The following is a 17,180-nucleotide window of genomic DNA, read 5'->3' on the forward strand; positions in this document are numbered from 1 at the left end:
GAGAAAGGACAGCCGGAGGCTTGCGAGGCATTGCTGAGGAGAGCTAGCAGGGCTTGCGCGGGCTGTGATTGATCTCTGTCCATGTCTCTTTCTTCCCTCGTCACCTTCTCCCTGGTTCTGCATGCAAAGCAACCGTCTGCCCCTCCAACTTGTGTCCGGCTCCATTCGTCAGCCAGACAGAATCTTAATCAAGCACTTCACCGGAGGGGCCCAGGCAGGCTTCTGCGCTCTCTCTCTCTCACACACACACACACAGACATACACACAATGCATTGCTGATCTGTGGACAGATTTAAGAATCGGCAAGGTCAGGCAGGCTGCCTTACCTGGTCTGAGTTCCACAGGCACGCAAACAAACAAGCAAAATTAGATCACACCCTCCTAATCTGGATTTAGAAACTGGAAATATATCTATATGGATATCTGTATAGATATCTTTATCACTGTGTGTGTGTGTGTTCCACCACTCATTCCATAGGGAGTTCTACTCATTTCAGACCTGTATCCCAATTTGTAGAATGTGTCTTCTTTGTTTTTTTAGCCTATGGCTGGTTTCCCCAATTTTTGATCATCGTAAATAGTTGCTTTTATATTGTTTCTACTGATAATTCCATGGCTTTATTCTTTTTGTGAACTTCTCCGAGGGTGGTGGTTGCTTTTCCAGTCAAGCGGTGTGAAATTTTGGGAAACAAACCAACGATTTAAATTAATAGCCCTATGTTCATCTTGTCCATTAAGGCAGTGGCGTAGCGTGGGGGGTGCAGGGGGGGCCGGCCGCACCGGGCGCAACATCTGGGGGTTAAGGTTAGGGGGCGCAAATCCACGGGTTAGGAGGCGCAAATTACTTGCCTTGCCCCGGGTGCTGACAACCCACGCTACGCCACTGCATTAAGGTCAATGGGTTTGACTCGGAGTACGACTAACAGTGGATGCAACCCCTTTAATTCACAATCACTGGAATGTATTTTTAGGACTTTACCAAATATATTCTGTGTTTCGGTTGTGACTACCAAAATTTGGTAGCATGGGGATTTTTGCAGGGAATGACACTAAATGGATCCCCCCCGGCTTTCCTGACTCTTTGAGGAAAAATAAAGCACAGAACTTGGGGGTGTTATTGCACCGAAAGGCAAACCACCCCAAATCTGAGTTGTCTGACCTACACTTACAGGGTGCCCACCATGTTGGGGTATATGCAACACCCCTGTGTGCCGAGCTCTCAAAAATACACTGCGTGTTGGGAGCATGCAAACCCAGCCTGAGTCCTTGGTATATGCAGATTCTCTATTTACTACACTGGTCCATCACAACAGCGAGTGTTTTTGCTGGTATTTGCTGAGCAGCTGCTAGTCCTTAATATTTGAAGCCTATGGACAAAAAATTAGCTATGTCAGTATGTAACAGGTAGCCCATGACTGATGGCAAATTATGAGCAGAGAGAGGTTCGGATTTTTTGCAGGCCAGAATAGGGCGAGGAGAATTTGCTTGAAAATCTCTCTCTCTCTCTCTCTCTCTCTCTCTCTCTCTCTCTCTCTCTCTCACACACACACACACACACACACACACACACACACACTTTTTAATAGCTCTAGTGAAGAGGCATCATTAACCATGAATAGGACCTGCAATCTCATGCATAGGGCAGATGATAGGGGGCTGACTCTGTCCAAATCCCTCCACCTCTTTCCCTGGCTCCAATCTTTGCAGCAGATGCCCCCAAATGCTGGTGACACCATTGAATGACCTGCGCTGTGCTAGGCAGTGGAAGGAAATCACTTGGAAGACATAAATAAATAAATCCATAATAAAAATGTTGCTGGTCGGGTCCCCTGCTGCGTGGCTGCTGACTAAGCTTTGACCCTCGGATCTCTCCCAGATGCTGATGCCTGTCAATCACAACCTGGACTCCAGTTATGATGGAATATGGGCAGGGTGGGCGTAGTGACTGGGTATCTCAGACAGGAGCAATGCCTCAGTGCTCTAAGGCCAGGGCTGAGCTTCAGGCCTTGTTTTCAGTGCCCGGAGCTTAGGATCTGCAAAATGTCACAGGGCTGGTTGATTTCCAGTTTCCCATGGAAGGGGAGCAGCTGCAACCTGGAGTCAGCAGAGGGCTTCCCACTCTAGCTACAGCACCGGAGGGGTATAAAATTGTCTTTGTCTTGGGAAGTCAAGAAAATAGAAGCCTCCCAAAAGGGAAAGGTCCATAGCTTTGTAGCAGAGCAGGCAAGTGGGAGCCACAACCAAATGTTGCAGCATGGAGTGCTCCTTTCTGGGTTCCCCCCAGTTTTCTAGCCCCACCTTTTTTTCAAGGCCTTCCGAATCGGAGGATGTGGCTTTCTGAGCCTTGACGTACACCTCCCCCTCGATCTGGATGCTTCTAGATGAGCTGCTTATTGAACATGCATCCTGGTCATTTTATCCAGGGAGATTAAACGACGTTAGCTATTCAATGGGCATTTGGCCTGATTTGTTTGCAGGGGTGCAACATTCCCAGTCGCATTCCCAGTGAATTTTCCCATCCCTTTCCCTGTTGCAAAAAATGTCTGATCTTCTGGAGAAGCACTTATGCTGTGCAAGAGCTCCCAACTAGCCTATAACCGTGCAACTTGAATTTGCTGGTATGTGGTTGAACCCCACCCCAAAATAGTGGCAGCCTGGAAGCTCACTCCCTCTCTTTTTAGTCTCTCTGTGGGTTTTCACCTTAATTATTCATCCCTTTGAGCAGCAGTGCAGGGAGATAATTTTAGACTCTGGGCCATAGTTCCTGGGCTACTTTAGATTGGGATGTGTAATGACTTCAGTTACTTCGGCATGTGAGAAGCTAAGCCTTGCTCTGTTTTTTTTAGTGTGTGTTTGTGTGTCCCCCTGCTCCTTCTGTTGACTTCTGCCCCAAATTCTTGCCCTGATGACAGCACCGCCTCCTGATGGCAGCAGTCATCATATCAAGTGATGAATTGCCGTGGGTGAGCCAGACTTTGGAAATGACAAATGGTGCCGTTTATCTCTACTACTGCTGCCCAACCTTTGCATGTTTTGAAATCCTGGGCTTGCTTTCAAATCGCAAGCTCGTGATGACAAACAATCTGGGTCTGGGCATCCCGAGGGACCATTGTGCTTCAACAACAACACCTCCAGCCCCCTCAAATAAGAGTCAAGCCAGGCATCTGACTCATGACATTCCTACCTCTGCAGCATCAGAACCTGTTAATGACCAGGTTGCACATCATGACATTCAGGATCTACAGACTTGTCTCTTGGACCCTTTCTCCAGCTATTGTCAGCCCAGCCTCTAAGCCTCCTGACCTTAGATCACTGGGAGAGGGAGAGAGAGTCAGTGGATTTTTGACAGGGAAAGAAAACGGAGGCACATTTGATGAGGCATCCCCGCTGATGAGCCCTCGGGCAATCTAGGTTATGTGTGCACATGCACCTTCCACCCCAATTCAGAAGAGAAGAGAGGCTTGTACCATGAGTCAGATTGTTTCACAAATGTTCTCTAAACAGCCCTGATAGGAGGTGGCACTCCAATGTCCTTGGTGGTTGCCATATACTCAGTCAGTGGTTGCTTCGCACAGGTGGAATCTCAGAAGTCAGATCCAGGTGAAGGTGGCTAGGAAATCCAGCAGTCACTCTGTCTAAATGGAACCTCAATGTTCAGAGGCAGAGTATGCATTCAAAGACAAGTTGCTGGGAATTGCAGGTGGACAGAGCACTGCTGCACTCTGTTTTCTGCCTCTCTTCCTTTTGTTTTAGAGAAGCACAATGTTTGGAGAAAGGGGATCTTATGAGTCATGACCAAATGGACTTCTTCTTCAGACACTTGTCTTCATATTTACGTGTTTGTGTGTTTGGGGCCGGAGCAGGGGAAGGCATCATCAAGGTTGTTGTTACTTTAAGCAGAAGCGTCATTGACAGTGCGGGTAAGCGATGCAATGCTTGCATCTGCTGTCAGGTAAAGAAGAAATCACACCGTGCACTTCAACACACTTAAGTGCTGTTCAGTCAATGATACCTCAAAGAGAACTACAGCAATGCTAATGAGTCATTAATACCCCAAGGAGATGTAAATGAATGGGAAAGGAGATTTACAGTTAGTTTACACAAAAAGCAGATCATGTGGCAATGCTATTCCTAGCCTGTGCCACTTCAAACTGCAGGTGAGGGGCTTGCATGGTGTGTGTGTGTGTGTGTGTGTGTGCAATACAACCATTGCAGTGCTGAAGGCAAAAAGAGAGAGCCAAGAAAGGTTCCTTTAACTAAAAAAGGTTTCTTGACCTGCCTGTGGGTGCTAAACTGTAGGCCAGGCATAGGCAAACTCCGGCCCTCCAGATGTTTGGGACTACAATTCCCATCATCCCTAGCTAACAGGACCAGTGGTCAGGGATGGTGGGAGTTGTAGTCCAAACATCTGGAGGGCTGGAGTTTGCCTATGTCTGCTATAGACAATGGTTTGAGAGAATCAGTAGGGTTACATGCTCTGTTCCTCGTCAGTGCTGACTCCAGGGTGGGACTGTGAGATTGCCATGTGAATATCCCTAGAAAGTAAACAAGCTGCAGTGTTGCTTTCTACTATTGTACCCCAAAATAGAGTGGCTAGCTCAGAGGGCGGATGGGGGAGACATTTAATTGCTTTTGCATTTAAAGGTGAACTTGCCTAATTGTCACTTTCTGAAGCTGAAACAAAGCCATCTCTTGAAATTTGCACAGAACTCTGAATTTTGCAGTCCAGCTACCCAGACAAGCAGTGTGTACATAAATGCATGGACTAGAGTAAAGTATGTTTAGTGCGGTGAAAATAAATACAAGAACACATTCTGTTGTGGGAAATCACTTCACAAAAATGTGTGTATTAGTAGAAATGTGTGCTAAAACGCTGGTGAATTTTCATGGGAACTTAAAAATAAATAAATCACAAACTGATGTGGAAATGTGGAGAGCCAAATTTAAGATTTGAAAAAAACAAGAAACCAAGAGAATTGGAAACTGATGTAGTCAACCATTCCTAGTTCAGAGCAGCTCAATATATTGACAGCTGAGTGATAATCTAATCATAAATCATTTTGTGAACATCATCCTCTGTTGATCCAGGGCTGTGTCACTTCTAGGTTATACAGAACTCTTCTTCAGGCAGAATTCTTACAGGATGATATTAAGAATGGGAAAGCTCAGAAAGCTTGCCTGTTTCTACATCGACAAGAGGTTTCGGCCTTATAACAACTTTAAAAGCCCTACTCCTAAAAGAGGTGTTGCTTGTTTTGCCATCCCTGGATCTCTCTACATGGCAATCCCTCGGCCGCACTCTAACAGCAACTTCTCTCTGTGTCTTTCATTGTGCAGGACTGCTGGTTCGGGGTGCTGATTTTAACCAGCCAGCTGACAATTACACAGTTTGTCAAGGGGACAATGCAACACTAAGGTGAGTTTCTCCCTCTGACCGAGGAGTGCGTATTTGTCTGTGTGTGTGTATATATACAGTGGTACCTCGGGTTAAGTACTTAATTCGTTCCAGAGGTCCGTACTTAACCTGAAACTGTTCTTAACCTGAAGCACCACTTTAGCTAATGGGGCCTCCTGCTGCTGCCGCGCTGCACAATTTCTGTTCTCATCCTGAAGCAAAGTTCTTAACCTGAAGCACTATTTCTGGGTTAGCGGAGTCTGTAACCTGAAGCGTATGTAACCTGAAGCATATGTAACCTGAAGCGTATGTAACCCGAGGTACCACTGTGTGTGTGTGTGTGTGTGTGTGTGTGTGTGTGTGGATGGGTGGGTGGCTGAGAGAGTGATGAGCCCTCCCCATTAATTTATTACCATGGACCAGACCAAAGCCTTCCACAACCTAGTGGTCTTCAGAGGTTTTGGACTTCAACTCCCATCCAACCTAACCAGTAGAGTCCTGCTAGCTGATGCTCATGGGATTTATAGTCCAAAACCTCTTCAGGTTGAGGAAGTAGTTTCTCAAGCTGTATGGACTCATATCTTCCTCCTGTTCTAAACTAACTAGAACTTCCATGTCAGCCCCCACTCAACCCCACACCTCTGTCTTTGGGAATAGGGAGCCTGTGGATTTCAAGACGTTGTTGTGCTACAGCTCGCATCCTTTTTGAACACTGGTCACACTAGCTTGGGCTGATAGGAACATAGGGAGTCAGACCCATTGGTCCATCTAGCTTCACGTTCCCTACACTGCAGTGCCCACTGCTGCTGGTAGGGCAGAAGGCAAGGAGGCCAACAGCAGGTGGCGCCAGAGCGAATAGCAGGCAGAGCCAACTAATTCCACTTTTGTCCCCATCCTCCTCCCTGCTGGAGGAGGCAACACAGAGTTTAAAAAGGAAGAAGACAGGCAGATCCATTCCACAGACTGTAAGAAGGCAGATAAGTGAGGGCTAGCTGGGGGCAGACTGAGATCAGTGCGGCAGTGCCCCAGTTGCCCTCATGGTTTGGTCTCCACTGCTATGCTGACTGGCTCTCCAGGTTTCCAGGTGGGGGACATTCTCAGCAATACCTGGAGATGCCAGAGAATGAAGCTGGGACCCTCTGCAGGTGCTCTCCCAACTGTGGCCTTTCCTCCCAGCCCAGGGGATTTGAAGCCCTGTGGGTTAAACCACAAAGCCTAGGACTTGCTGATCAGAAGGTCGGCGGTTCGAATCCTTACAACGGGGTGAGCTCCTGTTGCTCGGTCCCTGCTCCTGCCAACCTAGCAGTTCAAAAGCACCTCAAAGTGCAAATAGGTACCGCTCCGGCGGGAAGGTAAGCGGCGTTTCCGTGTGCTGCTCTGGTTCTCCAGAAGCGGCTTAGTCATGCTGGCCACATGACCCAGAAGCTGTACGCCGGCTCCCTCAGTCAATAAAGCGAGATGAGCGCTGCAACCCCAGAGTCGGTCACGACTGGACCTAATGGTCAGGGGTCCCTTTACCTTAAGATTTGTGGGGCAGCTACCTGCTGCCCACATGTTGGCTTTCTTTATTCAATTGCCCTGAGGTAAAAGGAGAAATGGGGATTAGCAAATGTAAGCACCTAGCGGACCACCGTACACAGGTCTTGTGCTGGGCCTGCTGGGCCCAGGGACCTCCACAGACCTCCCATGTAAGGGAAGAGTGGCTCCTTCCAAGCAGAGCAAAACAGAAGCACACTCTCTGGTGATGCAGCCATCTTTCATCTACAGCCTTTGCTCCAACAGAGAGCGGGACCTTTCCCTGACCCTGCTCTCCCGTTCCCCCTTCCGTTGATGTCTGAACCCAGAGCAGGTTTCGTCCCGCAGTTCAATCATTTAACTCTCCCTGCCTATTAAAGTTTCATCGCAACATCTTGACAGTATTTAAATAAAATATGCCCTCTCCCCCTCCCCCCACCTCACGGCACAACGCACAATTACCTTCTCATAACGCGTTAATAGCAGCTGGCGGTGACTTTCGGGATGGCTAATAACTCTGTCAAATGCGGCATAAATTCACCAGGCCTTGGTGCGAATACTTCTGCATTGTTTCGAAGCAAGAGGACATAGGGAAGCTGCCTTGTACTGGGTCAGTGCGAGAGACCGCCAAAAGCAGTGTTGCCTGTAACTGGCTGGCAGCAGCCCTCCAGAGTTCTCCCAGCCCTAACATTGGTGACTGAACTTGGGACCTGCACAAAGAACAGGTGCTCTGCCACTGAGTCACAACCCTTCCCAGTAGGCCCCCATAGGAGAGCCTTCCTTCCCTGTATTCTGAGGGAATTCCATTACCCCCACATCAGGATCATACCCCTCAACTGTCCTGTTTAAATCGGAACATCCCATTTTCGGGGGGGGCGTGCTCTTGCGGGGCAGCACGGTACCCAAAAATGTGCGGGAGAGCACACCTTGCATCTTTCAACCATATCAATAGCGCAGAATTATGTGAAATTCTGCGTTCCAAAATTAAGTGCAGTTATATAAAAATATGTGCAGGGATGCTTGGTGCCAGGGTTTTAACTGCCCTTGATTTTACAGCAACCTAGCAAGCTGGAGAAGCTTCTCCCACCCCACATCGCAAAGAGATGCATTGAGATCCCCTTTCTCCCTCTCTGAGTAAGGACTGAGCTTTAAAACTGCATTCTCCACTCTGCACATGCTCAGGGGGAGAGTGATGGTTAGTTGTGTAAGTGAGATGCTATGGGCTGCAGCCAGATTGACTAGAACTCATGCTGTCCTAGAGCACAAGAGCTGTAGTAGAGGAGGGAAGATACTCTGCACATGCTCAAGGACAGCCATTATCACATCTCACAGGTTTTTTGGAACACATGCCCACCTGACTTTCAGCAAGAGAACAACTGCAGCTCTCAGCGACCGCTGGCTGCCAGAGTTTATCCTCTTTTTATGGGGGTAGCAGCCACAAGCCCAGGTCTCACGTGGCTGCATTATAGGGTTCCATCTGGCCCTATGATGACCTCTCGTTCCCAGCACAAAGGACCTCTGCTTGTTTCTTGCTCATTGCTCTTTCTCTTCTTTGGTGTTCCATGCACTAATGGGTCTCAGTGGAGCAGACTCAGTGCCAGTTCCAAATGTGGCCGTCATTTCTTGTGCTTTCCGGATGGTTTTTGTATTATGATCTGACCAATTAGCCCTCGAAACATAGGGAGCTGCCTTATCTTGCATCAGACCACTGGCCTCATCTAGCACAGCATTGTCCAGCACTGACCAGCAGCAGCTCTGCAAGGTATCAGGCAGGGTTCTTTCCAAGCCCTACCTGGAGCTGCCAGGGATTGAACCTGAAACCTTCTGCTTGCAACGCACATGCTCCACTACTGAGCTACAGCCCTTCCCAAGTACTTTAGCACCTCATGTTTCAGGTTGAACATTTAGATTTGGGCAGGGTGCTCATCAGTATGCAGATGATACCCAGCCAGTGGCGTAGCGTGGGGGGTGCCAGGGGTGCCGACCGCACCGGGCGCAACATCTGGGGGGGCGCGAGTCCAGAGGGAAGGGACAAGTTCCTTCCTCCGCCGGGCTCCCCGCCGCCACCGCCAGCCTTGCGCCCTAGCGCGCGCGCCCCCCGCCGTCGCTGTGGCTGCGCTCCGCTCACTGCTCACAGGAGGAGCAGCCGCTGCAGCAGCGCCGACGCCGCCACCGACGCCTGGCCGGGCACGGGCAGCCTCTGCACCCTGCCGTCGCCGCCATCCCCTCGGCCCAGCCACAGGCGGCGGCTGCTTCTGCCTCCATCCTCCTCCGGGCAAGCAGCGTTGTTTGCGCGGCAGCGCCAGCGGCAACTCGTAGGTTAGGGGTTGGGGGGGCGCAAATTACTTGCCTTGCCCCAGGTGCTGACAACTCACGCTACGCCGCTGTACCCAGCTCTACCTCTCTTTCAAATCGGAACCAGTGAAGGCAGTGAAGGTCCTGTGTGAGCGTCTGGATGCAGTTGGAAGATGGATGGCGGCTAGCAGATTGAGGTTGAATCCTGACAAGACAGAAGTACTGTTTTGGGGGGACAGGGGGCAGATGGGTGTGGGGGACTCCCCGGTCCTGAATGGGGTAACTGTGCCCCTGAAGGACCAGGTGCACAGCCTGGGAGTCATTTTGGGCTCACAGCTGTCCATGGAGGCGCAGGTCAATTCTGTGTCCAGGGCAGCTGTCTATCAGCTCCATCTGGTATGCAGGCTGAGACCCTGCCTGTCCATGGACTGTCTTGCCAGAGTGGTGCATGCTCTAGTTATCTCCTGCTTGGACTACTGCAGTGCGCTCTACGTGGGGCTACCTTTGAAGGTGACCTGGAAACTACAACTAATCCACAATGCGGCAGCTAGACTGGTGACTGGGAGTGGCTGCTGAGACCACATAACACCGGTCCTGAAAGACCTACATTGGCTCCCACTACGTTTCCGAGCACAATTCAAAGTGTTGGTGCTGAGCTTTAAAGCTCTAAATGGCCTCAGCCCAGTATACCTGAAGGAGCGTCTCCACCCCCATCGTTCTGCCCAGACACTGAGGTCCAGCTCCGAGGACCTTCTGGCGGTTCCCTCATTGCAGGAAGTGAGGTTACAGAGATCCAGGCAGAGGGCCTTCTCAGTAGTGGCACCCATCCTGTGGAACACCCTCTCATCAGATATCAAGGAAATAAACAACTACCTGACTTTTAGAAGACATCTGAAGGCAGTCCTGTTTAGGGAAATTTTTAATGTTTGTTGTTTTATCATATTTTAAATATTCTGTTGTAAACCCAGCCAGATGGGACGAGTACAGTGGTGCCTCGCAAGACGAAAAGAATCCATTCTGTGATTCTCTTCGTCTAGCGGTTTTTTCGTCTTGCGAAGCAAGCCCATTGATGGATTAGAGGATTAGCGCTATTAGCGGCTTTTAGCGGCTTATCAGTTTATCAGATCAGCTGATAAGCGGCTTAGCGGCTTAGAAAAAAGGGGGGGAAACCCCGCAGGAACTTGCAAGACATTTTCGTCTTGCGAAGCAAGCCCATAGGAGATTCGTTTTGCGAAGCACCTCCAAAACGGAAAACTCTTTCGTCTAGCGAGTTTTCCGTCTTGCGAGGCATTCGTCTTGCGGGGCACCACTGTATAAATAAATTATTATTATTATTATTATTATTATTATTATTAATATTATTATTATTTTGGTGTCACAATGCCATACCCATGGGCACAATAGGATCTCACTGGTATGGATAGGCTTACACTTCTCATTGCCACTTCTTCCTGCAGGCACCAACCACTGGCTCAGGCAAGATATTCACAACTTTCAATCCCAGAGTGGCTAATGTGGTCCTCTAAGCATTGTTGGGACTCCAGCTCTCGCCAGACCCAGGACCAGGATATCCCATCAAAAGCCATTCTGCTGAAGCCCCACCCCCCTCCAACCTGGAAAAGCCCAGACTGGACATGGCAGGAGCAGTTCTATGCCTTTAAAAACATTTAGATGAGGAGCAAGGGTTCCATTTTAAAATCACAAGAGAGATGCACACTAGGAGAGCAGAACCCTCCCCTCCTTTATGCTTATTTCCCCAAAATTGAGCTCAATCAGAGCTGAGCGCTAATATACCTTAAGGCAATTGACCTTGACAGGGAGAAAAGGGGAACATGATAGAAGTGTATGAAATTATGCCTGGTGTAAAATAGGGATGGATGTGCCTGTTAATTTTGGTTTCTTGTTTTCCCCATGTTGAGATCAGTTTCTCACATTTCTGCAGCCATTTGTGAGTTGTTGGTTTAACAAAGGAAGCCTCGTGAAAAATTGTCAACGTTTTAGTGCAATTTTCTACTAATATACACATGTTTGTATGAAGTTTTGATGAATAATCACATTTTGCCAGAAACTTTGCCCTATATAACAGGTGTGTGTGTGTGTGTGTGTGTGTGTGTGTGTGTGTGTGTGTATACTAACAAACATTTTTCTGCATATTTTCACCAATACATGCTCTCTCTTGTTGACACATTAGATGGAGAACCACACTGGCTATGAATGACTGGCTTGCATGCTAGTTCAAAAAGTGAGAGCTTGGTAGTTTCCCGTTCCAATGCAAAGAAAATCAAATTTCTCCCCCATCACTAATGTAAAGCAAGTGGATGGCGATAAGTCTGTGTGTGTGTGTGTGTGTGTGTGTGTGTGTGTGTGTGTGTGTGTGATGGTCACCAATCTAGACGGCTTTAAAAGAGGAGTAGACAAACATATTCTCCAACTGCCCTGAAAATGCTGTGACTGTCACAAAAACCCTTAAGCCATCACGGCTTCTTACTTGGTCACGCCAAGTCCCGAATTCCCAAGGGACCTTCCCTTGAGTGCAGTATTTCAATGTGTTACTGGAAATTCAGATTCATGTGCCCCACTAACACATTTCTTAGATCTAGGCCTCGTGCTCCATTTCCCCAACTCAATATGGCGTCACTGTTTTTTAAAAAATGAAAGCGAGATATGGGTCACTTGAATGCCCCTAAGAAAATCTTTCACCATTTCTCTGCTTCTTGGTCAATCAGTCTCCCATAAAGAAAGCGGTGGGTTGGGGAGCGAAGAGGGTGGGGCTTGTCCACAAAGCCACTGCATCTGTGTCCCTGCTCTGGTCTCTGAGGAGGAGGAGGGGTAGCGGCGGGCTGTGGAAGGATGGCAAACTCCTGTGACCCCCTGGCACTAAGGTGGTGGAACTGCGGTAGAAAGTGGCTGTGCTGGAGGTGGAGATGGGCACAGGACAGAGCCATATGGAGCATGAGGAGAAGAAGGTGTGCCTCAAAGCCCAGGACAGCACCCCCATTTTCATCTGAGGAATGCTGGAGGGTAGCGACAGCACGATGGCTGGAGGCAGCAATGCTTCTGCCGGACACTGAGGCCCAGCGCTGAGGGCCTTCTGGCGATTCCCTCACTGCGAGAAGCCAAGTTACAGGGAACCAGGCAGAGGGCCTTCTCGGTAGTGGCACCCACCCTGTGGAACGCCCTCCCACCAGATGTCAAAGAGAACAACAACTACCAGACTTTTAGAAGACATCTGAAGGCAGCCCTCTTCAGGGTAGCTTTTAGTGTTTGATGCATTACTGTATTTTAATATTTTGTTGGAAGCCGCCCAGAGTGGCTGGGGAAGCCCAACCAGATGGGTGGGGTATAAATAATAAATTATTATTATTATTATTATTATTATTATTATTATTATTATTATTATTATTATTATTATTATCATTATTATTATGAATACTGGTTGCTGGAAGCAACAGGAGGACAGAGTCCTCCCTTGCTCAAATCCTGCTTGCTCAATATGAGAACAGGATGCTAGCCTAGACTGGCCCCGTGGCCTGATCCTGCCATGTTCATCTTTTGTTCTTCTCCTGCTCTTTTTAAAACATAAATTGCTTTGTTCACTCAATAGACATCAAAGCAACCAGGATGCTCTTTGAGAGAACGTGGGTCTACAACATGGGGCGGGAGAGCCCCCCTCCCCATGTACCCTCTCTGCATCCAGCCCCCTCCGCACACGCCCAGCTGGAAGTTGTGAGTCAGCATGCGGAGATTGTCTCTCTGCCATTCCCCCCCTTCCTCCTCCCCCCACCCGCCAGCCCCCCACTCCAAACAGCCTGCAGTGTGCCGGGTTCCCACCAGCCTGAATCAGCAGAGGCTTTGACCTACTTCCCAAGACCTCTCCCTCCTGCTCTCTCTCTCTGCAGAATAGAAGGGGGAGGAGGTGGAAAGGAGCCCTCCCTCCTTCGCTCGCTGGCTGACTTGCTTGGCAGGAATACTAAGCAAGCTGCAGTACAGAGCCTACGTCTTTTGTTAGCTCCCAGGGGCAGGTCACCCCCACCCAGTACCCTGTCTCCATGGAGGAATTTTGGCAAAGCTGGAGCAGAGATCCACCTAGTCCAGCGCTCTCTCTTTCCCACAACGGCCATGGAAATGATGCCTTTCTATGCTGCCTCCTTTCCTTGGATGCTGAGATATACTGCAGCTCTGCATGGAGGTTTTAATATCCTGGCTCGTGGCTGGTGGTATGCCTATCGTCTACCACCACCTTTTAAAAAGACAGTGGTTTTAAAAGGGCAACAAGCTCACAGAGGATAACAGCCTTCAGTGGCAACTAGGCATGGAGCCTATGCAATATATTCCCTGCTGCATTAGAAGCAGAAGGCAACCCTGAGTACTGTGTGCTGGAGAGAGCATTTGAGCTCATGTCCTGCTATTAGGGTGCTGGTTTGCCACAGTGGGATTAGGGTGTTGGATCAGATGGAGCTTTGGTCTGATCCAGCAAGGCTCTTTTTGTGGTTTTAATCCTCTCTCCCCTAGCTGCCATCACAACACTTATAGTGTCAGGGACTGGACTGAGAAGGAATGGTGGGGGTGCCAGTATAGATTCAGAACAGTGGTTTGCAGAAGGGCACAGTTCAGAGGCTGCAGAGGGGAGAAGCTGGGGAATATTGGAAGAGGAACAGCAGGAAGAAGAAGCACCAGGGAGAGCCAACTGACAGACTCGGTGTCTTTTGAAAGCATTCCTGAACCACCCACCCCACCCAGGACCCGGCATGCATTGAGTGTAATAGAACAAAGATCTCAGAGGCAGAAAGCTCAGATTAGCCGACACAGGGGTGATGTAGAATAGGAGAGGTGGGGGGGGGCTTTACTCGGAGCAACGACATTATTTAGAGAAGACTGCATTCCTTCATGTCTCCCTGTGAATATTAATAAATGACACGGTAGGAACTTTTATTCTTTTTCTGTTTCTTGGCTGCTACCGTGAGAGGTATCGGATCCCCCAAAGCCTGACATATTGCAGCAGTGAGTTCCACCCATTAATCCCACCTTCTGAAAAGAAGGAACCGCTTCCTTTTTGCCAGTCCCAGAGCTAATGCCCATTGGACTTATTGGTGATCCCAATTTCTGTTACAATAGCTTTCTGCCATTCTGTATATTTTTTACGTGGGTGGTGCTGTGGTCTAAACCAGGAGGTCGGCGGTTCTAATCCCCGCGATGGGGAGAGCTCCCGTTTCTTGGTCCCTGCTCCTGCCAACCTAGCAGTTCAAAAGCACGTCAAAGTGCAAGTAGATAAATAGGTACCGCTCCGCGGGAAGGTGAACAGCGTTTCCATGTGCTGCTCTGGTTCACCAGAAGCAGCTTAGTCATGCTGGCCACATGACCCGGAAGCTGTACGCCGGCTCCCTCAGCCATCATAGCGAGATGAGCACCACAACCCCAGAGTCAGTCATGATTGGACCTAATAGTCAGGGGTCCCTTTACCTTTTTACCTCCGAATGGCTGGCAGGGGGAAAGGGTTAAGCAGGCCCTACCCACCACCCACCCACCAACCAACCAACCAACCAACCAATATTTTGCTTTCCTTAAAGCTTTTTTTAAAAAAAAAAAATCAGGAAAAATAACCAGGTATATTGTAGATTTGGCCCTTTCTGTCCCAGGATTCTGACTTTCTCCTGGACACTTTCATCAGGCATTGTGCGGCAAGATGCCACTAGCAGATATCTCAGCTCTGGGTCCGTGGCAGAATGTGAGGGGCAGGGCAGGGTGTGTGGAGGAATAGCATCTATATAAAATATCAGGGTCAGCTGCAAATTCAAGGGGGAAACACAAAGCCCTTCCCCTCCCCACACCAGCTTTTCCCCAGTTATCTTTGGAAGACTTGTCCAATCTGTGCCTGACAGCTGTCAGGGACCAAGAAACGGGATTACTTAGCGCCCACTCGCCTTGAAGGCGAGAGAAAAAGCACTCCGATAATTAAATCTTGAGGCCGGGAGCCACAGGGCAAGGGGGGTGAGGAGAGAGAGAGGAAGGGAAAGAGAGGGGGGGAGAAATGAAGTGGCAGGAAGAGTAGCGAGATGCCAAGGGGGTGGGCGGGCAGATGCCAGGGCCTCAGAGAGGGTGGCTGCACCGAGAACACCCCAAGCCCATTTGCAAGGCAAGGGTTGCTTTTGAACGTGCCCGCGCAGGATTTAAATTCAGCAGCTGAGTTCACAAAGTCTGGGATATTTTAATGTCCCCCCCCTCTCTCCTCCCTCTCCCCAACACTCATTTTTTCTGTAAATCCACAGTTTGGAAGGTGTTCAAGTTTTTAGGGCTTGATAAAAAGAGAGTGTGAGAGAGAGAGCTGTAATAACATGGGCTTTTGGACTTCAAAGGGCTTGGGAGAGAGGGAAAGAGAGAGGGAGAGAACGAGAGAGCGCCAAAGGCCTTGGCAATCTGTGAGGAAAACTCATGAGTACTTTCATTCTCTCCTCCCTCCCCACCACACTTCTCCCTCACATGTTACAATGCTGCGTAATAAATTCTGCTCGGCTGTGTGCTACAGAGGCGGAAAAGGGCCCAGCTTTCCCTCAGATTACAAACCGAGCGATATACAGAGCAGGGTATTGCTCAGGTGCTGAGGTCCCTGTTCTCTCAAGGCCCCAAGATGGCGGCTGTTGCCTGGACTGGGGTCATGGAGGCAACCTAGGCCTTGAGGTTATGGGTGCTCCCTTGACAGGGCCTGAGTGCATAAATGCCAGTGTAAGCAGGCCCCGCTTGTGCTGTATATCTGTCCCTCTTTGAGGCAGATATATTGTGCGAATGCTGGGATTGGAAGGAAGTGGGATTCGATTAAGTTTGCACTTTCTGAAATGGTACATGAACCGAAGCACAGCCCAACCTTTGAAACTTGTGCTTCTCCGAATTTTCAAGCCACGTTCCCTAGCCAAGTACAGTGGTACCTCAGGCTACATACACTTCAGGTTACATACGCTTCAGGTTACAGACTCCGCTAACCCAGAAATAGTACCTCGGGTTAAGAACTTTGCTTCAGGATGAGAACAGAAGTCTCGCGGCAGCACAGCAGCAGCGGGAGGCCCCATTAGCTAAAGTGGTGCTTCAGGTTAAGAACAGTTTCAGTCTAAGAACGGACCTCCTGTAACAAATTGAGTACTTAACCTGAGGTACCACTGTAATACATGTCTGAAAATACATGTGTATCAGGGTAGAGCATGCCTGAAAATGCATACATTAGTGGGAAGCATCACGCAGAAATGCATGACTGGTGATAAGCTGTTTTTAATAGTGTATTTTACATTGCTGTAGCCCACTCTGGGACCATTTTGTTGAAGGGGTGCATGATAATAAATATAACAGCAACAGCTTTGCGAAAACGTGCAAATTGCCTACAAATGTGCAACACTGGGACAAATTCACACTAAAACGTTGATGAATTTTCATGAGAACTTTTTTGTTTGTTTTTTAAATAAATAGGAAACTGATGTGGGAATGTAGAGAATCAGAGACTTAAATAAATAAATAAAACACTGAGAGGAAAGTGAATGGAGAAACTCTCTTGTGCCTGCCTTTACCTTACTGACCTCCCGGACCCTAACCATCCAGAATATTCAAAGATTTGGAACAGACGGAATAAAGTATTTCTTCACATGGCACATAGTTAGACTTTGGAATTCGCTCCGGCGAAAACTAGGGGTGGCCACCAATTTGAAAAGTTTTAAAAGGGGATTGGAGAAGTTCATGGGGGGTTAGAATATCAGTGGATATCAGAAGTTCATGGGGGGGGAGGCGTAAGGATAGCAGTGGGGTTCCCATAGACTTCCGGTTGGCCGCTGTGAGAACAGGATGCTGACGAGATGCATCTTTGACCTGGTCCAGATGTTCTTACGTCCACTGCTGCATCCCTCAAAATCTGATATAGGAGCCAGCCCTGCCCTGCCCCTACTTCTGCTGTTGCCCCGTGTTCATTCCATCATTCTGCTGCTCACCTTTGCTGCTT

General features: G+C 48.9%; 1 protein-coding gene across 1 annotated transcript in view; it reads left to right on the plus strand.

Annotated features, from left to right (window-relative positions):
• IGLON5 (IgLON family member 5) overlaps positions 1-17,180 on the plus strand; it is a gene marked incomplete at its 5' end in the record, with an annotated part of 135,719 nt that overhangs the window by 98,381 nt on the left and 20,158 nt on the right. The window contains 1 exon segment of the mRNA XM_081199795.1: positions 5,338-5,416. Within this exon segment, the coding sequence (XP_081055921.1) occupies positions 5,338-5,416 (79 nt within the window).

The sequence above is a fragment of the Podarcis bocagei genome, assembly GCF_964188305.1.
Source record: "Podarcis bocagei genome assembly, chromosome: 7".
NCBI lineage: Eukaryota > Metazoa > Chordata > Lepidosauria > Squamata > Lacertidae > Podarcis > Podarcis bocagei.